At 38.8% G+C, this 22,971-nt stretch overlaps 1 protein-coding gene across 2 annotated transcripts in view; it reads right to left on the bottom strand.

Moving 5' to 3' along the window:
• Positions 1–22,971, bottom strand: part of ATP10A (ATPase phospholipid transporting 10A (putative)) — a 115,229-nt gene that overhangs the window by 44,603 nt on the left and 47,655 nt on the right. For both annotated transcript variants that reach the window (XM_069876232.1, XM_069876223.1), the window contains exons 3-5: positions 7,123–7,208; positions 578–684; positions 342–473 (exon numbers count right to left, since the gene is read on the bottom strand). In XM_069876232.1, coding sequence (XP_069732333.1) covers positions 342–473; positions 578–684; positions 7,123–7,208 — 325 coding nt within the window. The remainder of the gene's footprint in view (positions 1–341; positions 474–577; positions 685–7,122; positions 7,209–22,971) is intronic.

The following is a 22,971-nucleotide window of genomic DNA, read 5'->3' as shown; positions in this document are numbered from 1 at the left end:
TGGCATGCTACACTCTATCACCAATAATTTTGAGGGGACTACCTATAAACTGGCTTCTTTTGGACTTGACATTTTTGGATGCTATCAAGCGTAGTAGAACCTAAGTATTCAGATACCTTGTACTAATAGCATATATTTGATTGATACCAAAATGCTATTTAGATGAGCTTATGTATGAAGATATCTTGATTTCAAAGAAGAAAACACAATAAAAGTAAGACAGTATGGAGGCAGTTTTATGGATTTCATGTTTTGGTAGATACATGTGTTTGTGATAAGACTAAGTGTATGAATCCCAGCAGAGTCTAACACCTAGGTTTCTACTTTTAAAGAGCACTTACCAATGGCAGAAAACAGACACATGACTAGAAGTATGAGGACACACCAAAGGACATCAGCATTCATCTGCCTTTCAAGTTTACTGCGTTTGTAACGGGGTCCACTATTGTTCAGCAAAGCTTTGGTTTCGTGCCCTGAAGAAGCAAATGCATTCCATGATGTCATACGGATTTTGCTACTATTTTAAGGCAGCTATAAAAAGGCAGTACACCTCATCAGACAGAAAAGCAGTTTTTACCTGCGTAGATTACTATTCCTGCAACCTCTTCTGTATTTCTAATGGTACAACCACGTAACAAAAGATTTTCTTTGAACAGTCCATCCTTTTTTCCACTTCTATGTATACTGCAGAAAATTTAAAAACAGAACAAAGCACAGCATGTCAAAACATTAAGCTTGTTAAATCATACTACTTTGTAATATAACAAGCCCAGGGAACATCTTCAAAAATCTAAGAAGTTTTGTCAACCTGATGGTGAAATATTTTCTTCGATCTTCCTTCTGGGAAGACTCTCGCAGACTTTGAAAGCTGATAGTACCTACCAAAGAATCCCAGCCATGCAGCAGCCCAGCTGGAGCAGTACTAGCTGCTGTTTGATACACAAATGTACTGGGCTAACGTTCATTAGAGATATGCGAGCCAAATCTACAGCACGTGTGCTGCCTACCTAATGCTTTGAAAATGCATTGGACTTTCTGTGCATGTGCAAATTCAGTCACCTAAGAGCAGCTGCGTCATGCATATGATTAATCTACCAGATGTTCTTATCAAAGAAATCCTAAGAAGAAATACAGTGAAATTGGGAAAGGACTGTGCTTCAGAAGCAGTGACACTAAGGAAGACATGCCAGGGATAATGTCTGCCAGTTCAATGAAAAAGAGAGCAAAAGAATTCCATGTGTTCATCAATGAGAACAAGAGAAATTCCTTCCAGAACTGTCTCAGTGACCCTCTAAGAACTTATGTTCTGCTGTGTATGGACTGAATCAAATTTCATCTGACAGAGAAATACAGAAAACAGCTTAATGAGAATTAATAGTCTCCAAGGAGATGCTAAACAATAACAACAACAATTAAAAAATAGCATTTGAATGTTTTATTAGGTAAAAAAAAACCCAACCTAAATAATAACTTCAAACCTTTTCTAAATGAATGAAATTTAATTTAATCAACTGCAGTATCCCAATGTCTCAAAGAAGATCAAAGCAAAGTCTGAAGTGTTTAAATGTTCTGTCCTTCACTTTCAGAGCATCAAAATCATCACATTTAGGAAGTCTGAAAAGCAAACCGCAATACAAAAACTACTAAAAGCTGGGAGTTCAAGAGAAATCCTGGAAAAGCATGTGCTATACTAAAATTAACATTGTGTTGTTGAAACATTGAATTTTATAGCTACATGTATTTGAGCATTTAAAATTCTGTGTCCCCTGAAATCTGCAAACTGGCTTAAAATTGGCCTTTTATACAAAGATGTTCTTTTTATTTGCTTCATATTTTCTAAGCCTCATACTTAGTTTATATCTTCATGGTTTTCTCTTATTGTTATAATCTCTTTTTTTTTTTTCTAAAAGAGGACCAAAATTCTAACTGTAGCACGTGCATCTAAGATTTCAGGCCTGAAGACCTATATCAAATATCCTTAGATCTGCAAGAAGAAAAGGTTCATATCAGTGAACCCTTTTTTGTAGTCTTCCCCAGTATCAGGATTACTTGCAGATTATGCTGTTGTTTATGCTACGTAGCCTTTAGTTGATACTCTTAGTGAGTAGAATATACTCATAAATAACATATACATTCAAACATATGCATGAATATATACAAACACTTAGACACAGTCCCTTTCAGTTTAGTATAATATACTATACCCAAAGTATAAAACTTAAAAATTATATATATAAAATTATATATATATAAAAATTAAAAAAAGACATGAACAAAAAAAAACAAGTTAAAAGCATTCACATTTCAACAAGTATGCTTAGCTTTTCACTGTAGGGATGGAGAAAAAGTAGTAGGTTTGACAGATGAGGTAGCTGCAGCAGTGATAACTTCTGATTAGAGACCAGAAACAAGTAGAGAAGGATCGAAGCAGGTAAGATCAAGTTTGCAGTTCTGATAAAAAAATGAACATTTTCTTCTTCTTCAGGAGAGAACTTCCTCTGTCAGCCCTTCCTCTCTACCAGCCTCAGATACAGGAACAGAGATTTTGCTTCTGTCCTCTTCAGCAAACCTCCTTAACCCACTGCCTCACTTTTTGCCAAAGGGGCTAACAGCCCTCTCGTGGGCCAATAGGTGTAAGCACTGATTGCCAGTTGGGGAATTCCTCAAATCTGCCTGGGCATAAACTATAGGAAATAATTTATTAATAATTCAACATTGTAGAAACTACACTGCTACCAGGATTCTGCCATTCCTCTGCTTTTAACGGCTGATTTCTACATTAGCCTTTCTCATTAATCATGAGGATGTTAGTTTGAATTTCCAGTAAAGTCTCCAAATGATAGTTAAGATTCCTTTTAATAAATGGGACTTTCTAAAGATAAATCCACTTAAGAACTAATTGTTCTGGATTATGATTTTATAGCCCTAATCAGTTCTTCACACTTAACAGTAATAGTGGACTGTGATAGGTACACTACACATGGAAATCTTTATATATAACTACTTCTGCATATGTTCTACACCATTACATGCTTGTCCATACTGTCTCACTTTATGCAACATATGAACCTGCTCCAAAGCAATGTTGTGAAAGTTAACCCATAGGTGCCAAAACCCCAGTCTACTGCTCTCAACCACAGACTGAGCTTTCCCACCACAACTCATCCTTACAAAAGTTTGGCACTGCTTTTTACTTTTCCATATCCAAATGAAGCCAATCAATTCACTTGTTGCTCACAAGACCTTTAGAAAACGTGGATGAAATAAAAATCTGGGAGAACACAACTGGCAGGGGCTGGAGGAGACGCACTGTTTCCTTCTTGTCTGTACTCACTCCAAGTGGCTCAAGAACAGAACATACATCTAAGGCAATGGGGCGTTGATGATAAAAGGAAGGAAAAAATTACAAACATAAAGGTCTGGATTAAAAAATAATGAAAACTAGAGCTAGATACCACTGCTCACTTCGATAACAAACTTGCCAAGGCTATAACTTCATGTCCTAGGGGGAGAGATGGCTTAGATCCCATTTCTAGCCCTGCAGAGTTATAAACCTTAAGCTTGTTACAGAGGCTGAAACAGTCTGTTTTTCCACTTTCTGGATTCAGGCCAGTATAACTTCGGAGGCAAAGAAGGAAACTTTTTCTCTGTTGGTATTTAAAACAGTGACTGTCTGAAACCGCTGAGTTGCCTGGAATGTGAAGGTTAATCTGCAAGGAAATGTACTGGGGAGTGCAGGTGCACTGTCCTTTTTCTCTGCAATTTCTCACACGGATGTCACCACAAATAAGCAGTATCTACACATCTAAAATATGCATGCACCATGTATTAGGAGAAATGGGCAGATCAGATGCACTTAGCTGCTACTTCACTACAGCACTCTGAAAGTTTTTCTGTAGAAATAAGACTTAATACAGCAACTCAAAACAAAGTCCAAGAGTAGCTAAGCCTTCCATTATATTTTTCCTTGTTATGTGTTTAACAGTATTAAATAACAAAGTGATGTATCAAAACTGTATTAAAACAGGAGTATTTTGTTTCACTGTCTTACAAAGCAAATGGTAGAGTTGGCATTACTTTCCAAGGCTTGACACTCGCAAAGAAAATACTCAACATTCTTAAACATTATTTCTGTGTACATCATCTGTCAGAACCTCTCTGACTCTCAACTCGGATGAAATGTAGTCTACTTTTTCTTCCCAGGATTGACTCTATCATTATAACACATCAAAGAGACATCATTTTACATATTTATACATTTCTTTAAAAAATCAATATTATTTTATATTAATATAGCTTTGTTATCTTATGACAAACTTCGAAACAGAAATACACACATGTATTCATATTGTTATTATTACTATAATTCCTTGCTGTACTCATTTTTGTTGGATCAGATAAATTCTTCTGTTCTTGTCTAATAATAGAATGTTTACTTTCAGAGAAAAGCTGAAAAGTCAGGATGACAACTACTATTTCTCCTATTCCTTTGCCCATAAACACATAGAATCACAGAATTGTTTAGTTTGGAAAAGACCTTAAAAAGTTAGAAATAGATTTTAAAGCAAATTTTCTTATATTTGGAACCTGGCAAAGGACTTCTGAATGTTTACCATGCATATTGTACATAATCTGGTTAGGTCCATACAGTCAGGGAGCGTGTTAGTTTTTAGCCTGTTCTTTTTACACAGAAGCCTTATTATAGGGGAAATAAAATGAGGAAATATGCTTGGTATATCTGAGGGTGCGGAAACTGCAAAAGTGTATTAAAGCAAGCACCTGAGTAGAACAGGCAGCCTGTCTGTCTGCGCACATGGAGTGCAATGCAGATGGTGCCAATATAGCTGAAGAAGCCATTTGTGCTCATGAGTAGGCTACACTTTTGGAAGCATAGGAAAAGGCCAGCCTGTCTCAATGCATTCTGCAAAACTTTTGTGATGTCTCCTTTCACTCTGGCCCACTTGTGCTACAATGGTTGTCTATAGTGATCACATCTTTTAATAACTGGGGAGAAGGGAATTTTTATATGTTTACAACACAGACAAATACTGCTATTCCTTGAAAGACACAGACAGTAGAACCAAAGGAGCCCTTCATATTTCAAACAGAAAAAAAACCAGCCTTAATCAAACCTGGAAATATACTAAGTGATCAAAACTTCAAGCAAACTTTGTCAGTAATGTCTCAGCACAGCTTTTTACTCTTGAAAGTTGACTTTCATAGAATCTCTATTTAAATATCTCAGTAACATTTCTTTTCAGTTAAGCTATTATCAGCTGGGAGCTACCTGAACCTTTCTTTCAAGAACTGACTAATGGTAAGATTTTGAACAAGAGTTAAGATCAGATTTTGACATGGCAATGACATGTTTCAATTCAGATGTGCCAAATACTACTCGTTCTGCTAACATACGATTTGAAATAGACCTATGATTTCATAATCCTCATGAGGGAATCTAAAAAGAGGGGGGGAAAGTCCTTCTGCCTTGATGAATGAGGAGATTGAAAGTTTATCTGTTGAGGGCTGGTCCCTGCTTTTTACTTCAAATGTCCCATGGTCCTTTGGTTGTAAAACTCTTGCAGCATAGCTAATGAAACTTAGAAATCACCTGATGCTGTCACATTCAAAACTGATGCCTTGGCTTTTTGCTGTGTCAAAATATGTTTACATCATTTGCAAAACATGAAAATCTAAAGAAAATTAAAGAGAATCAATAGTGAACAACAATCTTCCAAAAGGTACTACCATATTACCTGCCACATAATTCAAACAGTTCTGTAACTTTTGTGACACAGACATTTTCCACATGCAATACATAAGCAAATAAATAATGAAAGACAAATTTATGCCTATCTTCTACAGTATTCAAACTCTGCTGAATATTTTGGGGACCACGATTCACACACATGAAGTGTGCTAGAAAAGCTTCCAAACTTTCCATTTCCATATCTGGAAATGTCATTCTGCAGTAGAGCAAGCTCTCTGTTACTGCAGACAGTTCCACACCCTCACGCAGTAATGTCTATTACTAACCTTTTATCTTTAAACGAACTGTAGGGCTTTGTGCTGCTAAATAAAGGAATGCATTTTCCCATACTGCAACTTGATGTAGTTCCAAAAAAGCTACCCTGATTTACACCAGTTGACGGTACATCCTACACAATCTGTGACATCTTGGAGGAGTAACTGAGGTCGTAAATAGCATCACTGTAAAAAACTCCTCAAGCTCCAACAATTTACCTTTTGCCATTTAGACAATTCAATAAGCTTATCCCTCCTGATCAACATAGATAATAAATGATTGTATTCTATACAAAATTAGTGTCTATTTAACTCTCTTCATTAAAATTTAGACAAAAAATTAAATAACCTGGGCTCTCACTCTCCACGTTGTTACAGATGGTAGAAAAGTAAGTCATGGAAGAGTGCATTTACTAAGTCACCACTGCTGGCATGCCTACATACTACAGACCTGGCTATGTTAGGAGCAAAGTGCTTTGCACATGCTAAAACATTTGCTTCTGAGCAGGAATGATTGGCCAGAGTCAAGCACCCTATTAATGTGTGTTTGTTTAGAATTAACTCAAGTGGCCACAGTGGATTCTGTATGGTAGTGTGCAAGCACACCCACTGTGAGAGCCAATTGTTTTATTTTGTCTGAATGAGAGAAAAGGAATATTGACATAGCTGGAGAAATATCAGTTTGGCCTTCTGATTTTCCTCAGTAACACTTATATTAAAGAAACAGCAAACAGATGCATCTTCAATAAAGGCAGATTGTGTTTGTTTGTTGGCTCTCTTGGACTGGTTTTCTATTTCCTCCCATTTCAGATGGGCTTTTTTTTTTGAATCATGGAGAAAAGGAAGAGCGCCTATAACTCCACTGCTTCATGCATTCGTTTCTGGAGTGTAAACTGATCAAAGCTAACAACTAAATCTATCCTATGGAATGGAAACACGAGGCTCCCACCTCACCCTGAAGTGAGGATCCTCTGAAAGAGCCCTATTGGTATGAGAAAATGATGCAACTTACAGAACACAGCCCACAGCAAAACAGCGTTTATATTATTCCATATTAGAGAAACAGAGTGTATACTGAAGGATATTATATAAAATACTCACATGTAACCTCGAAACCTACTTAAGTCATTATTTGGCTTCTCGCATTCAATGACACTGGTGAACTTCAAAGGGTCAAATTCTGAGTCCTGGAATAATATAAGAGAGTTAAGTACTTAGGGCAAAGACTTGCAAATTACAGTAAAAGTTACTTTCTTTTCTAGCTTTCATAATATATTAAAGAATAGGTTTTTTTCAGAGGCAATCAAATGAATGACACTGCTCCACTGACACTGAAAATCAAAAGGACCCAGTCACCAAAATTCCTTAGATGCCTTCCAAAACTTCCCTTACAATAATGACTTTTTTGTTCTGCAAGTGGAAGAAGGTGAATTTTATAAGAGCATCAGATAAAACTTACCAAGCCCGGAAGTCAAATGAGTTTGGCCTGGAGTGGAAAATTGATATTTATCTGAGAAGGCTCAAAAATATTCAATACTACCACTATGCATCACATTCAGTGAAGCTACTAAAATTCTATGACAACAAAAGTCAATACACTGCCAATTATGAAAAAGCTAATATAAGCTTTTGAAATATTAGCAAGAGTTCTTAATTGCTTTAAGCCAACATAGATAAATTACTCTACTACAGTAAATTACACACATATAGCAGAATAACTTTTTCCTAATTAAATCTTAAAAACCTTCTTCATTCTCTAGCTCATTAGTCTGGAGCTCGTATTTCTGCTGACAACATATGTTTACCTGTAGTTAGCACCTTGTGGTATTTGAGGAAAAGCATCCTATCACAGCATAATTACTTGATTTTGTTACATAAAAATCAAAGCTCTCCCTCCTTTGCCAGACTACTCAGTGAAATCAGAGACACTCGATCCCAGTGCAGCTGAGAAAGCTATTTGTCTCTATCAATGAGGACTACCTTTAGAAAACTGCTTTGCATACCATTTGAACGAAAGAACCAATTGTGAATTATCATATTATTAAGCTTTCAACAGTGATAACACTGCCAATGTTATGTTTTATAATGGTTTTCCTGAGCAGCTGTACACACCAACCACTACTTATTAGAACACGCTATAGGAGTAGTTGACTGAGAATTAGTAACCAAAGGACAGACAGAATCCTACTGCCTGCTTCTCTGAAACACATCGGTGTCTGTTTTTTTGATATTGACTCTACTCAGAAGAGGTGAAAGAAACTAGATTTTAAATAAGATATAAAAAATAGAGGATCTGTCAGAATCACCATCAACACCCTCTTTAATTTTTCTACCAGTTACACCTAGAAGAAAGACAGACTTTCAGTATATAGGAGACAATTCAAACCACCCACATCTGACACTTTTGGAAACCTTTCCTGTATTTTCAAGAAACAAGAGATAATAAAGAGAACTGTGAAGCTGGGCTGTCACTTAGAGACAGCTACAGCCCACTGGAGGAAAGAATCACTTTTATATGCAGAATTCAGCTTGTAAACAAGGGGGAGGGGAGGAGAAGTAGAAACAAAGGACAGCTCTAAGCAAAGAAGACTTATGATGAGAATCTGAATCCCTGAATTATGTCACAGTCGGCAGCAAGAAATCCAGATGATCTTCTCAGCATCAAATACTGTTGGTATTTAGGCTGATTAAATACTTCTCCTGGCCAGCTTTAAATTTCTCTAGGTGACTGAAGTTAGATGCTGGAAATGCTCAAAAGTACGTATTTCTACATATGGTCTTAAGACATTATTAGGCTGTAGAATGGGGCAGATTCTTTAGAGCCAAATGTTCGCTGCTTTTGACCCTCGATCCTCAGCTGCTCACTTCAGACAGGCACAGACACCAGCAGTCACGAGGAAGGAATCATTGGCTAGAACATACAGTCTAAAGTTGTCAGGCCCTGACATCTGAAATCTGTAACTACAGCTCCTAAACTATACACACTCTGCCTGTGTTCTTGCCTCCAACAGCCAAAGTTCCACATTACAGAGACACTACCCTAGCAGCCAGTGCCACCTGGCAGCTGGCTTTACTTGAGCTTGTTGGAGAAGGTGAAGTTCTGCCAAGTCACGCCAAAATTTGTTGTGCTGGGAAAGTCTGTTTTGTCTATTTAACACCTGCTCTGCTGCCGCAGAACACGATCTTTTCCTTCTTTGCCCCGATATGTTCCTTGGCTGAAAAAAAAGCACACTGAAAAAATAATCTACAAATGTTGTTCAAGGTGTTCCAATAACATACTGTCTGTCTGCCTACGGATTGTCTTAAAGAAGATTCACCACTACAGCTTAAATTGTAGTTGTAAATTGGAGGGAAAAAACTGGAAAGTAAAACATTTTGTCTTTTTACTATAACATACTATATATAATACAGCTAATTTAGCACAAATTTTCATTCAGCGGTCTTAAAAAAAAAGAAAATAAAGAAATCATGACATCTTCGATGAATGCCCCTGAGATAAACAAAGAAATACCTAATATTAAACCCCAATGTAATCAAATGCAGGTTTTCTAGGGTTGTTGAACTCAGCAGAGAACACAATTTCAACGCTGTACAGACACATTAATTTTTGAGCAACTGAAAGTTTGCAGACTTAATTCCCTTTCTCCCAAGAAAGCCTGCCAGCAAAGCCACCAATTTTAAAAACAGTAAGAAAAAAAATCTACTTAAAAACTGTGGCTAAAGTCTTCACAAAAAAGAAAGATCTTGCCAAGATCAGAGAGATCTAAACCTACCCAAATTCACCAAATGCTACCTTGCAACGTAGTTCTCCCTCCTTTGTTTGTTCAATGATTTTAATTTATGATCCAGCTTTGGAACAAAAAGTCCTTTATCATTAAATCTAACTGTCTGTGTATTTGTGTTCTGTTACAATTAACTTGAAATATGTGATTATAGTCTTTAACCAGATAATATCTGGGAAGAGAGAAAATCCAATTAGAATGGTAGGCTACATAAGGAAACAGAGCTGCTGAATTCTGATTTATTGCAAAAGCTCTTTGGTTTATCAATAAAACAAATAGCTCCATCTTTTCCCTCTGAAGTGGAAGGATAGATTTACACTGTATATTACAGCTGATGACACCCTTTTGATGTGAAAATGCCTTTTGGTAAATGAATGAACAAATACGTTAAACACTGCTTGCATGTGACTACTTTCAGTGGTTATAAAGAAGCACAAAGTTAGCATAAGATTGCAGAATGATCAAAGTTTAGCTCCTTTTTATGCTGATACTCACACTACAGCAGCAAATGAAACACAAACTGTGATGATGTTCTCATGTGTTAACAGCTAAGAGAAGCTATAGATAGACAGAAAGCCAAAAGAGTTGCTTTAACAGTGCACAAATAATGATTTGAACTGTCTTCTGGGTAAAAGCCTACGAAAAAAATTAAATTCTCTATCTCTATCATTGTCTTTAATGACACAGAAAACAAGATCAAAATACGTTCAGAAATAGCACTTCCCCAAACTTTTGTGCAGCAGTTTTCTGACGTGCCTGGTCTTCCACACTTACAAACCTGCCATGCATTAAAGGTGTCCCAGCCTCAAGATGGATGAAAAGCTCCATGCCTACACAGATCATAGTCTGAATTGAGGCTTTCCCTAAAAATTTGACGTATTTGGTGTTTTCATGGTCTCCTAGTGCACATCAACAAGACCAGGTCACTAAGAAAAAGCAGCTGGAGCCACGTTTTTTCTTTTATGAAGGTATGTAATGGGGTCATATTTAATATTTGGTACCTCTGCATGTCTCCCAGACCTGTACCTTGTGCACTGCTGGTTTGAATAACTGACTTTCTGGTTGATACAAACCTGAGGTTCAGTGATTGAAAATAAGTTCCCTAGGGTATCTCACAAAACTGTTGGATGGCAAAGGCCTGGGCTAAATTCTTTTTGCATCAGTAAGATTTTTTCTGCTAAACAACCTATTCTCGCTTTTTTATAATGTAAAATTTAATTGCCATTACTAATTCTAAAGATGAATGCCCATGAAACGTAAGTAAGGCAAAATATCTTCCTTATGCTTAAGACAGAGTTCTTACTACTGGATAGGGCTTAAATCAGAGCACAGACTGGTCACTGTTGAGTGTTACAGAAAAGAAGTGCTTCAAAGGACACATGAAGGTCACTTGGAGAAACAAGAAATATAAATAAAGGGCCAGAAATGATTATACAAGTTCTAGTAAATGCTGACTTTGAAAAAAGCCAGTATGAGCACCACATGTCAAAATCTGAGATAAGTCAAATACTTCCAATTACTTTAACAGAAAAAAAGAACAGCCACCAGAACTCACAAGTTCTCACTCCCACATTAACTGGCCGCACACATCATATTCCCACTTGAGCTCTCTCCCTTCAGTCCAATTAATCTCAAATTCTTTGAAGCAGTGAAAGAGCAACAGCATGAGAGACAGATAGTACTTAGGAGTCAAGAAACACAAACTTGGCTTCCATGAAGCTGAAATGGCAACTGAAGCCTTGTTTCTCTTTCTTTTGAGAAGAAGGGACCAGTGTAAACACACGCCTGTGTTATTCACATTATCTTAGCACTTGCAGGCTCTAAAAAATGAATACCTTCAGTCTTTTCTGAATGTTGGGTATTGGCCCCGCTTTTTTGACACAGTAAGCACGGATATAAGCATCATTCATATAGGCTCCAATTTGATTCTTTGTTGGTCTTTCAGACAGATGCTTTTGCTCCTGTCGGGTTTTAATCTCACATCACCATCATGGTAACCCAGCAGCGTCACTCTACAACAGGGGGTCACAAACTGTACTGCCTGCACCCCGGCAATAGGATGCAAGTTACTTACAAGAGTAAAACCACATGTAAACGGTTGTAAATACTGTCTCAAAAACTGAACGACTACAGACCTGTGCACAAGGGATGAGAGGCCAAAATTGGTGGCATGCCTTGTCCAGTGTGGCATGCCCTAACAAGACTCCAGGAACCTGTTGCTGTGACGACCATGGCACAACACAATTTTTTTTCTGTGGATAAGTCATAACAGGTTGTTGAAAGATGTGAAACAGAGGTTTCAATCATTTCATCCCATAAGGTTTGAGAGTTTGAGCAATGCAGAAATAAAGAAATACATCATTTTGTCAGCCACGAATGCATAAACATCCAGGTATATCCCCACGTTGTGGTTGCATTCAGAAGACTTCAGTGACTAAATATTATCTACTTCGCTCTAGTGGTGAGAATTCTCTATTACCAATATAGTTTTAAGAACAGATCTTGAAAATTTCTGCACAATATACATTAAAGGAGTGAAGACCACTTATTGCTTCACTCTTCTGCTGTATTGCGCAAAATCAAAATGAAAAAAGAGTCAAAAAGAACAAGAGAAAAAGAAAGAAAGGTTTCAATTCAATAATAAGAAACTGATTTTCTGACTTCACATTTTGGTTTTGCCAAAATAGCCTTAGTTCACCACCTTCCTCTGAAAAACTGCTGACTTTTCAGGAACTCATAGGTATTTTTAAAAGCTTGAAACTTGTCAAAAGGACAGAGTGACACTAACATTAGGTATTTTAGGTACTTAGGGATTCCAAAGAATGTATTTCATTTCTTCAGGAGCCTTCTTACTAGGAAAAATCAACATCCTATCCATAAATCCTACTTCTTCCAATTTCTTAAAACTTAGGAAAGTTCATTCTAACTGGAAATGCAGCATTAGGAAGGCTAATCTTCCTTACGTAAGCAGAGTTACTCAGATTGAAAAAAACTGCTAAATATTACTTCCTTCAAAGCTGAATTTCAAATTAAAGTAAAATTGCAGATGTAAAGGGTTTTGTGACTGAGCTTTAACAATGTTCCATCTATGAACCCAAGAAAGAATTCCATTTAAAATAATAACTTAGGTCTGCGGTAAGTGGGCCGCGTCTCTAGAGGAAGCACAAATGTACATAGGAGAAGTAAATATAGTGGAAAGATGCTTTCTTAAAAATTTTCCTTCAAATAAACTGTCCCTTATCTCTCAGGTAACTATTGATGTTCAATCACCTCTGAAAAAATTATATCCTAAAAAGGCAAAATGTTGAGGGGAAGAAAATATTACAGTGCCTCTACAGAGCAGGAATACAAACAAATTGATAGAGGAAGGAACTACAGAGATCTGTCAGAAAAAAGGAGATTGAATTTAGCTCTCTCTGACATGACTCTGGAGCTTGAGCTGTAAGATCATTCTGAATCTCTACAGTGAAATGCCAACCTTTCCGACTCTGCTGGCAACCTCAAGAAACTGTCATAGCTCAAGAAGCAAAACATGCCGCTCTGCCAAATGAGTTAGTTTGACAATTACACAGTGTCCAAACAACATATTCCCCTTCATTAAGTGTGTGTTGTATGGCTAATTTAACGGCCTGCTAGTGATATCAATAATGTAGAGTTATTAAAATGTTTTCCTTTATTCATCTGCCCTACTTTAGTGCTGCAGAAACATGAGCTTGATGTTCAGCCCTTTCTACTAATAGGACAGCATGAGTACACCAGGATGCCGTTGGGTGACAGTGACAGTTACCTGTTTATCACATTGTGTTTACTGGCTACGCTGGGGATCTTATCCAGACTTCTCCCTGCAGTACGGTTGCTGGATGAGGGCTCTAGGATTTGTTTTGGCATGTATGTCCGGAGGAAACAAACAGGGAGAAATGAAGTCATAGGGACAACTCAAAGGAAAAATTTAATAGATAGAAATCTGCCTCAATCAGAAAAATAGCCTTCCAGTTTAAAAGCTTTTAAGTGCAATAAGAATGCATCCTCCTAATGCATCAGTCCATCCTCTTATTGCTTTATACAGCAGTACCCTGCATTTACCATATAAAATTAATCTGACCTTTTATTAATGTGCAACTGGAATTACACATTGATTTTATGTATTGAAAGCATGCAGACTGTTTGTATACTAAGAAAGAAATGTTTTAATGTCTAAACTGCATTAGTCTCTCTGGTAGAATTTAACTGTGCCACTAATTCACAAGAAAAAAAGGAAGAAACAATTTGATTTACGCTATTTAGGAACTAAACAGATCCAGCTGTACATCAGAATTTAATAGCTTTGTTTTCCACACTGACAACTACTACTATAATTGGATTTTTTTCAGTACTGTTTGTTTAAACGGAATAGAGATGTTCAGTATTCACAAACACTGGAACAGCCGAGCAAGTCAAATCACTGTTAGGGGGCTGATATTCCTCTGTCTGACTTAAGTAAAAGTTTTCCCTTTTGTAGAAAATAATATGAGGGAACAGTGCAACACCCAGACTGCAGGAAAAGAAATGTGTTGTTTGAAAGACATAGAAAGATTTCAATAATTTTACGACAGCCATCTGAAGAAACTGCTGATAGTCAGTCATGGGACAAAAGTAACAAAAAATGTCAACAATGCTGAAAATGCACATGTACAAGCTCTAATGTCCTCTGGGATGATGGCCATTCTTAGCATCACACTGAAAATTACAGTGGTGTGAAGGAATCCATTCACCGACTACAGCAGCACTGGTGAATGGTAAAGGTGAATAGAGTAGGTCTAGCCTGAAATATGAACACAGATCTGGACAATTAAGAAAGTGTAATCTGTCTGTCCCAAAAGCTTGCCACTGAAATACATGAATGGGTTCATAGTCTGCAAGAATCAACCTTTGCATTAGCTCAGCGCTTCAACTAAACCTCTCAAGGACTAAGCCTTTCAAGGACTCACAAAACTTTGTGTACAATCTGCACTGCTTCTCTAGAGGCTTTTCACGTCATGCTTGCAGACCTGGTAAGATGCAGCCCTCCCAATTCTACAGTGCTTCACCTTTGTGGAGAGATTTCTAGCAGTCTTTCTCCTGCACTTTGTTACTGCTGGAAGAAAATGTCTCTTGATTAGTGGCAGAAGCACTGCACCGTCTTTTTATAATAATTCAGTAGCACAGCACCTGAGGCAAGCTTCTGAATATACTTTGGGCTACTCCTGCTCTAGTCAGGGCTGCTAGCCAGTCTGACCTTTTGTGGAATGAAGTTCTGCCAGAAGAAATGGGAATGGAAAAGACTAAGACCCTTTACCCAGAAGAGGAAAATGCCAAGCACTTCTCTCACATCATTCCACAAATAAAAACCAGAACATCAGAGTCCTGGCAGGAAAGAGATAGAAGCTAGTAATGAAGGTCTTCCTTATGAACAATAAAACCTAACGGTAGCACCTGTTCACCATCACATGCCTGCCCTACCAATGCTTCTAAGGCAAACACTGTATTCAAAGGGCACCTACTCCCCTTGATCTCAGCTGTTTCTGCACTTCCTTCACAGCTTTGGGGAGAGGGTGGAGGTGCAGCTGTGAAGATTAACAGCCAGTCTGAGGACAGCAGGGCTGTGGTTGGCATGCACGGTACATGAGGGACGATGGGATGGCTGCAGAACACTTTGGGCAAGAGCTTTGGTTTCTGCTCTGTCTGTTCTCATCTAGTATCTATTTTACTGTACACTCAACATACTGAAGACTCCCATAGCAAAGTGAAAACCACCTTTTCAAAACCTCAAGGGATTCAAGGGTGATTTTTTTTCAGACACCAGATGATGTTTCAAAACTGAAAAGCTCAGAAATGAGCTGAGGACAGACACGTGTCAGTGGGGTAGGGAATTAGGCTTGCTTCCCCATTAAACACTCTAGCCAGCCTCATGCTTCAGGCATGCAAAATGGTTATTAAGTTCCTCACAGTGTTGTCTTCAGTAATGCATTTGCCTTTTTGCAAGGAATGCAGGAATACAACCTGTTGAATCAGAGCAGAACAGCAGAGTCTGTTACTCTTGTGCAGGCTTCTCTCACCAGCTAGCTTCTCTGGGCAGCTGTCATCCACCCAGAATTCTGCAAGACTTTTGATATGTTTCTTCACAACATACTTGCTGATAAATAGGAGAGACATGGGTTTGATGGGTGGACTGTTAGATGGATGAAGAATTGGCTGGATGTTAGCGTCCAATGAGTTACAGTCAATGGATTGATGTCCAAATGGAAACCAGTAAAGAATGGTGTCCCTCAAGGGTCAATACTGCACCAATACTATTTAATATCTTCACCAGTGACATAGACAGTGGAATCGAGTGTACCCTCAGCAAGTTTGCATGCGACACCATGCTCAGTGGTGCTGACGACATGCTTGAGGGAAGTGTTGCCATCCAGAGGATCCTCAACAGGCTTGAGAAGTGGACCTGAGTGAATGTCATGAAGTTCAACAAGGCCAAGTTAAAGGTCCAGCACCTGGGTTGGGGCAATCACCAATAGCAGTACAGATTGGAGGATGAGGATGAATGGACTGTGAGCAACCCTGTGAGAAGGACTTGGGGATACTGGTGGATGAAAAAATGGATATGTGCCAGTAATGTGTGCTTGTAACCCAGAAAGACAATTGCAACATGGAATGCGTAAAAAGAAGCCATGGCCAGCAAGTCAGGGGAGGTGATTCTGACCCTCTGCTCTGCACTCGTGAGATGCCACCTGGAGACCTACATCCATCTCTGGAGTCCCCAGTACAGGAAAGACAGGAATTTGTTAGAGTAGGTCCAGAGGAGGGCCATGAAAATGATCAAAGGGCTGGAACACCTCTGCTATGAAAAAAGGCTGAGAGTACGGGGATTCAGACTGAATAAGACAAGGCTATGGGGGGACTTTATTGCAGTCTTTCAATATATAAAGAACACTATGAGAAAGATGGAGAAGTCTGCACTGACAGGACAAGTTATTAAGGTCTGCAGTGACAGGACAATGGGAAACAGCTTTAAAATGAAAAAGAGTAGATTTAGATTGGATATAGTGATTGATTTTTTACAACAAGGGTGCTGAGGCACTGGGACAGATTGCCTAGAGAAGTCGTGGATGCCTGATCCCTAGAGGTGCTCAAGACCAGGTTGGACAGGGCTTTGAGCAGCCTAATATAATAAAAGATGTCCCTGACTATGGAGACTAGGTGAAGGTCCCTTCTAGCCTATACCACTCTATGATTCAATGATTCTTATGCAAATACTCAATATTGCAAACATTCAATAAATGTGACATGTGGAAGCACAACCAATGCAAACAAATGTAAGGAATAAGACCATCAGGGAGAATGTATTTCAATAAAACAGTTTGTGTATTTTTTTTCTTCCATGTCATCATCAGTTATCTATTCTGCAATATCAATCACAGATTGCTGAAACAGCTTCTTGTGGAGCAGCAGAAGATATTCCATTTGCTTTTTGTTGCTCAGTAGCTGACATGACCCACATCCATCTACTCAACAGCAGGACAAAGCCATATTTATCCCTCCTTATCACACCACAGCAGCCTATAAATCAGATCTCTGTGACCTTAGCTGTACAGGCCACATTGCTATACAGGTATATGAATATACTTAGCCATCTGGGACATTTTTTTTAATCTGGTATTTAATTAAGTCAAGCTAAAAACATAAAAAGCCAACAACCTTGGAAAAAATTAAGTAGAGGTTGGCTCATGAAAACTTATACACACTTTCTAACCACATTGCATGTTAAACATCAAATTCTCTTCCTCTTAGAAGCCAAAAGGCTTTGATGTAGAACAGTTCATTACTTTGTCATTACGAAAGCTAAATTAGTTTATTAGCACTGCTGCCTATAAATCTCCATGCACTACTGACATTTTCAATTCAAAACCAAATGGAAGTAGAAGCACTATAGTTCTGTGTGAACAGCCTCTTCTCCAGTCACTTGCCCACAGGACAACCATAGCTTTCTCTCTGACAAGCACATACACATATGCAAAGTCCCTGACCATCATAGAGGCACAGCAGAGCTTGAAAGTATGAATCTGAGTATAACCAATGAATGAAAATTTTCATAAGTTTACTTAAATAACAGTTTTAAGACACATAGCCAGCTACCTCCCATGTAAGTAACACTTTAATGCAAATTTCTGCTGGCCTCTGTGGCCTTATCAGTACTAAAATGTGTAAAAGACTTGGAGGGTAGCATGGGGGAAAAGAGAAGTGGGATGAGGGTTTTCACATCCTGGATGCTGAGATATGCACACGAGTTCCTTATTCTGTTGCTCTGCCTTTTCTAGCAGAAAAGTAGACCCTTTCCCCACCTCAGTGCTTCCAACAGAAAGTAAGACCATACCATTATAGCTGGGGTTACACATAGCTTAATACTGTGAATCCTCCCTGCTCTGGGGAAAAAAAAAAAGGCCTTCCCATCCTTTTCTAGTCGCTGATACTGTCAACTGGGCTTGTGGTATAAGAGACAATTGTACCATGACGTGTTTCCAGCTCAAAAATTCTGGCCCTAAAATGAGGAGGTCTCAGCACTGTATTTCAGAATCTCCTTTCTGGGAACACATATTCCAAATATTTCCTGTTCCTAGTTGACAGGCCAATGTATGGCTAAGGAATAAACACAGTTCCAGAAATAAACTTCTGTTCAGTAAAACTATACTGGGCCAGGAGATCAGAAAAGTCCTGAAAAAAAAAAATAATTTGACAATCTCTTCTCAACTTACTTAAAATGTAAATGTTTACTTCTATATAACAGGAAAGCAGCATAGTAACTTATTTTTTCTATGAACTGAAACATTCCCTTGTTTTAATGCTTTTTTCAAAGAAATAGCAGAACTAAGAGACACCGGACTATCAATACAAAGAATGAAATATCCCACCTCCTTAGTGTTCAGATGCAGTACAAGCACTGGCATAATACATTTCTTTACATGGCTTTACCCCTGTTCCACTGGTGCTGGAAGGATTACCCTAGGGATGTGAGGTCCTTCACAGCCAACACATTCAAACTTTATCAGTTTAGCCCTTTTATTCTATATTTAAACATAAACCCGAACAGCCAATACCAATTGTAAAAGTCAAATAGTCAGCACTTCAGAACTGGATTCTTCCTACCCCACTCACCCAATACTTCGATTAAGGTATCCAAAATTTTCTCTTACAGTTATTCAAATTCTTTGCTCCCCTAATGAACCTCTCTCAACAGTCAAACTTGCGGCCTGGACACCTGCACCATGGAAACTCAAAAGACACGATAACCTTGCTCAAAGCTGACCAAGGAGGAAGTGAAACATCATTCTTGAGTTTTTTATTTCTCCATACCTTCCCATGTGTTGACTAAATTACATGGTAAAATGGTAGAGTGAAATATTGCTCTCAGTGTTCCTTCTGGACTTTTACATCACAGAAGTGTTTGCCAAAGCACTGGCTTGGGTCCTGCTCTCCAACAGGCTGTTCTGCCTGCAGCTACTGTATGCTTATTTCTCCCTTAGACAGACAGTAGTTGCTTCCCCTTTAATTAGACATGTCCATAGTTTCCACACAAGTCATCTGTGAACACGGTAATACCCACAAAGAGATACAACAGTAGAGGTGTAAAACTTTATAACCCTCTTCAAAGAAATCTACTGAACCTTGAAGGTATGACCTGCAACAAAGGTCTTCACGGGGTGTGACACACTTGTATTTTGCACTGATGAACACAAGTCTTCTTACAAGACTTGTTTCAGTAAAATCTTCATCTAAAATGAATTTAATGTTTGGAATGATGATCTCACAGGTCTTTTCCAACCTAATGATTCTATGATTCTAAAATGTAAAATGAAAAAAAGAGTTTTTAATTTAGTATTCTGGTAGTGCACAGGGAAAAATCATTGGTTTCTTTTGCTTGTTTGGTTATTTTTCTTAACTCTCTTTCCCCTCAGGGAATCTAATTTTGGCAACATGTGTGGGATGGAGCACTAATCTGCTGTTTTAACATGTGCGTATCTGGAATTTTTGAGCCACTTTTCCTAGCCTTGTGAGACTTCTCTAAATACTGCAAAAAAGAAAGGAATGAGGGATACCCCCCAAAAAGACACTAAAAACATTCAATGTTCTTCTGTCCTGATTCTACCCTGTTAAAGTACCTAGGGTCTAAACAACACTGAGTATGCTGATTAGTTCACACCTACTTGATTATAATAGAGTACTATTGCCACTAATTTCAGGTGGATGATAGTCTGAGGGTATTTGTGGGACATGGAGTGATAGGGAGAGCATAGCTATGCCCATTCATGTGTTGCTTTAGAAGACACAATGAGTCTCTAAGATAAGAAGCTCGAATCAGCAGGTGAGTTGAAAGCTAATCTGCCTGTTTTCACTTCAGCTGTTCTCTCAAACTCAGCTAACCCTTGCAGATGGCTGCACAAGAAATCTTAGCTCAGTTCAGGCTAACCCAAAATCTTAAAATTGCTTTATTTCCTCCATTTTTCTAGGGAGAAAAACTGAATGCAAAAGGAACATCTACACTGAGATACTAAGGCTGCCCTGTGAGTTGTTTTCACGCAGTTAACGTGAATTGCCCTTCCCAAAGCACCTTACACACAGAGCAGCCTGCAGCCACCACCACTCAGGCTTACAGTGCAGCCCTTCTACAAAGCAATCTTGCCTTCTCTTCTGGACTGGTTTCTCTCTAGGATTCACAGAGAAAGAAAGAGCTAGTATGAATGGCCTAATGCTTGGAACAGGGAACTGTGGGACTGCTCCTCTAAGTCCAGCAGTACCAGGTATGCTTCCAGCACTGTGCAAGAAGAGGTAAGGCTGGTATGAAAGCTGGATGTCAATTCAGCCCAGCATCCAGTCTGGGACAGATGAGCAAATGTGCCCACAGTAAGCACAGACTCTGAGTTTATACATATTCCAGGAGAGTTCTCGTACTGACTTGTGAGAAAATCAGACTGAAGAGTTATATCGGTGCAAGTCTGCATGCAAATGAACCCTCCCAAAACAGGCAGACATCAAATTCAGATGTGCTTTTTAGACAAAGTAATTAAGCAGCAAATGACCACAAAGTCATTTGCAAGGCTTATCTAAACCTATTTAATCATGCTAGTACAAGCCTGTTTTGAACAATGGTCTACTCTTAGGAGAAAATGAGAGGGGGAAAAAACCACCCATTCCTTATGCACCAGCTTTCAAAGGGATACATGCACCTTCCCACAGGGCATGGCAGTGGCTACATTGAGCTTAGCTTTCAGCTGAACTGAAGCTTTCCACATAAACATCCAGGACATGGCTAGTGGTTAATAAACCATAAGCTGCTCCAGAATCCACAGTGAGTCTCTGTGGATTTTGTTAAAAGGCATACTGAGTAAAAACAGTGGAGTATTTTGTTTGTTTCATACTACAAGGCAGCAAGAAAACATGAATATTTTTCCTAATTCTAGATTCATACTATCAAAATATCCTAAATCAATTTTATGAAACCTGAAAGGGAGTTTTGAGCTTTCACAGCTCAGGCTGTATCTGCTTATCCATTCTGAAGAGCGGCCGACACAACGTCTCAGATGGATGGAAAACATTCCATAAGCAACTGTGGAGGGTGTGGTGGCACAGCAGCCTGCAGAGTAGCACAGAAAACACATTGATTCCTACTGCCTACTGTGTCTCCTATTAGATCCAGAGCACCTGAAATGGCTGCTCTGACTCAGCAGCATGGAGGATGGGTTAGAAATTAGAAGGAAACTGATGGAATACCAAGAAACACTCCTTTTTTTTTTTTTTTTCCCCCAAGAGATGCTTACTTGTTGCTGCTAACACTATTAGATCACTCACAGTGGGATTTAGCACAGTGCGTTCTCCTAGCTGCACTCGCCATGTGTCATGCTGCACACATGGATCTAATCTATATTTCAAACTGAAGACAGTCAACTATCCTTTTGGTTTTGAAGATAGAGCATGCAGAAGTATGTTTCTAACTATTTTAAATGTTTCTAGCACATCCTGTCTCTGTAGTAGCTGGATAACAAGACCACTGTATTTAAAGTGTTGGAGGAAAACATGTCAAGGCCTTTGAAAAATCTCCTGTTTCCTTTTTTACTTTTTAACGTATTCACTGTGTGCTTTTCCTTTTTCTTGACTATTCTGAGTGTACAACAACGTACATATTCAAACCGGTATCTTCAGATATACCAGCCACAGAGGAATATTATCAGTGACTTCTCACAGCTTGTGTGTCGATAGAATGTATAATCGAGTACAGAAAGTACAGGTTTGTGTCAGACTGATCACATGCGTTAACAAACATGCACAGCTAACAAGCAGTATGTTCCCAGTCTACTATAAATTACTCAGGGAAATCAAAGCAGCACTAAAATAAGCAGTATTTCTGGTCACTTGCACTATAAAGGAGAACAGTTTCTTGGAATTCACAAGCAGAGAGCTCCTATCCAAGCCCACAAATGCTGATCTTAGATCTTCTGAGCATATGTTTAGAGCAAAATAATGCCTGCAAAGCACTGGAGACAAGGATACAGAACAGCTTCTATAATCGCTTATTGCTGCTTAAAGAGTCAGGCTAAAAAGAGATCAGAACAGTACTTTTCTGAACAAAGGTTCGGAAGAGGGGAACTGTAAGAACTTTCACTGTTTGACACATGCTGTTAATGCTGAAAGGAGACACACAAAGATCCTTCAGAGCATGCTGGCAAACATAACAGTGCTGGGCTTGCTGGCCTCTGGAATCACAGAATCATAGAATCACTAGGTTGGAAAGGACCCATTGGATCATCGAGGCCAACCATTCCTATCAACCACTAAACCATGCCCCTCAGCACCTCATCCACCCATCTTTTAAACACCTCCAGGGATGGTGACTCAACCACCTCCCTGGGCAGCCTGTTCCAGTGCCCAATGACCCTTTCCGTGAAATATTTTTTCCTGATGTCCAGCCTGAACCTCCCCTGGTGGATCTTGAGGCCATTCCCTCTTGTCCTGTCCCCTGTCACTTGGCAGAAAAGGCCAGCTGCCTGCACGCCACAACCTCCTTTCAGGTAGTTGTAGAGAGCAATGAGGTCTCCCCTTGGCCTCCTCTTCTCCAGGCTAAACAACCCCAGTTCTCTCAGCTGTTCCTTGTTAAAACTTGTTC

This window comes from Phaenicophaeus curvirostris, chromosome 1, assembly GCF_032191515.1.
Source record: "Phaenicophaeus curvirostris isolate KB17595 chromosome 1, BPBGC_Pcur_1.0, whole genome shotgun sequence".
Lineage (NCBI taxonomy): Eukaryota > Metazoa > Chordata > Aves > Cuculiformes > Cuculidae > Phaenicophaeus > Phaenicophaeus curvirostris.
The sequence above is the reverse complement of the archived record's forward strand: the minus strand, read 5'-3'. Positions and strand labels throughout refer to the sequence as shown.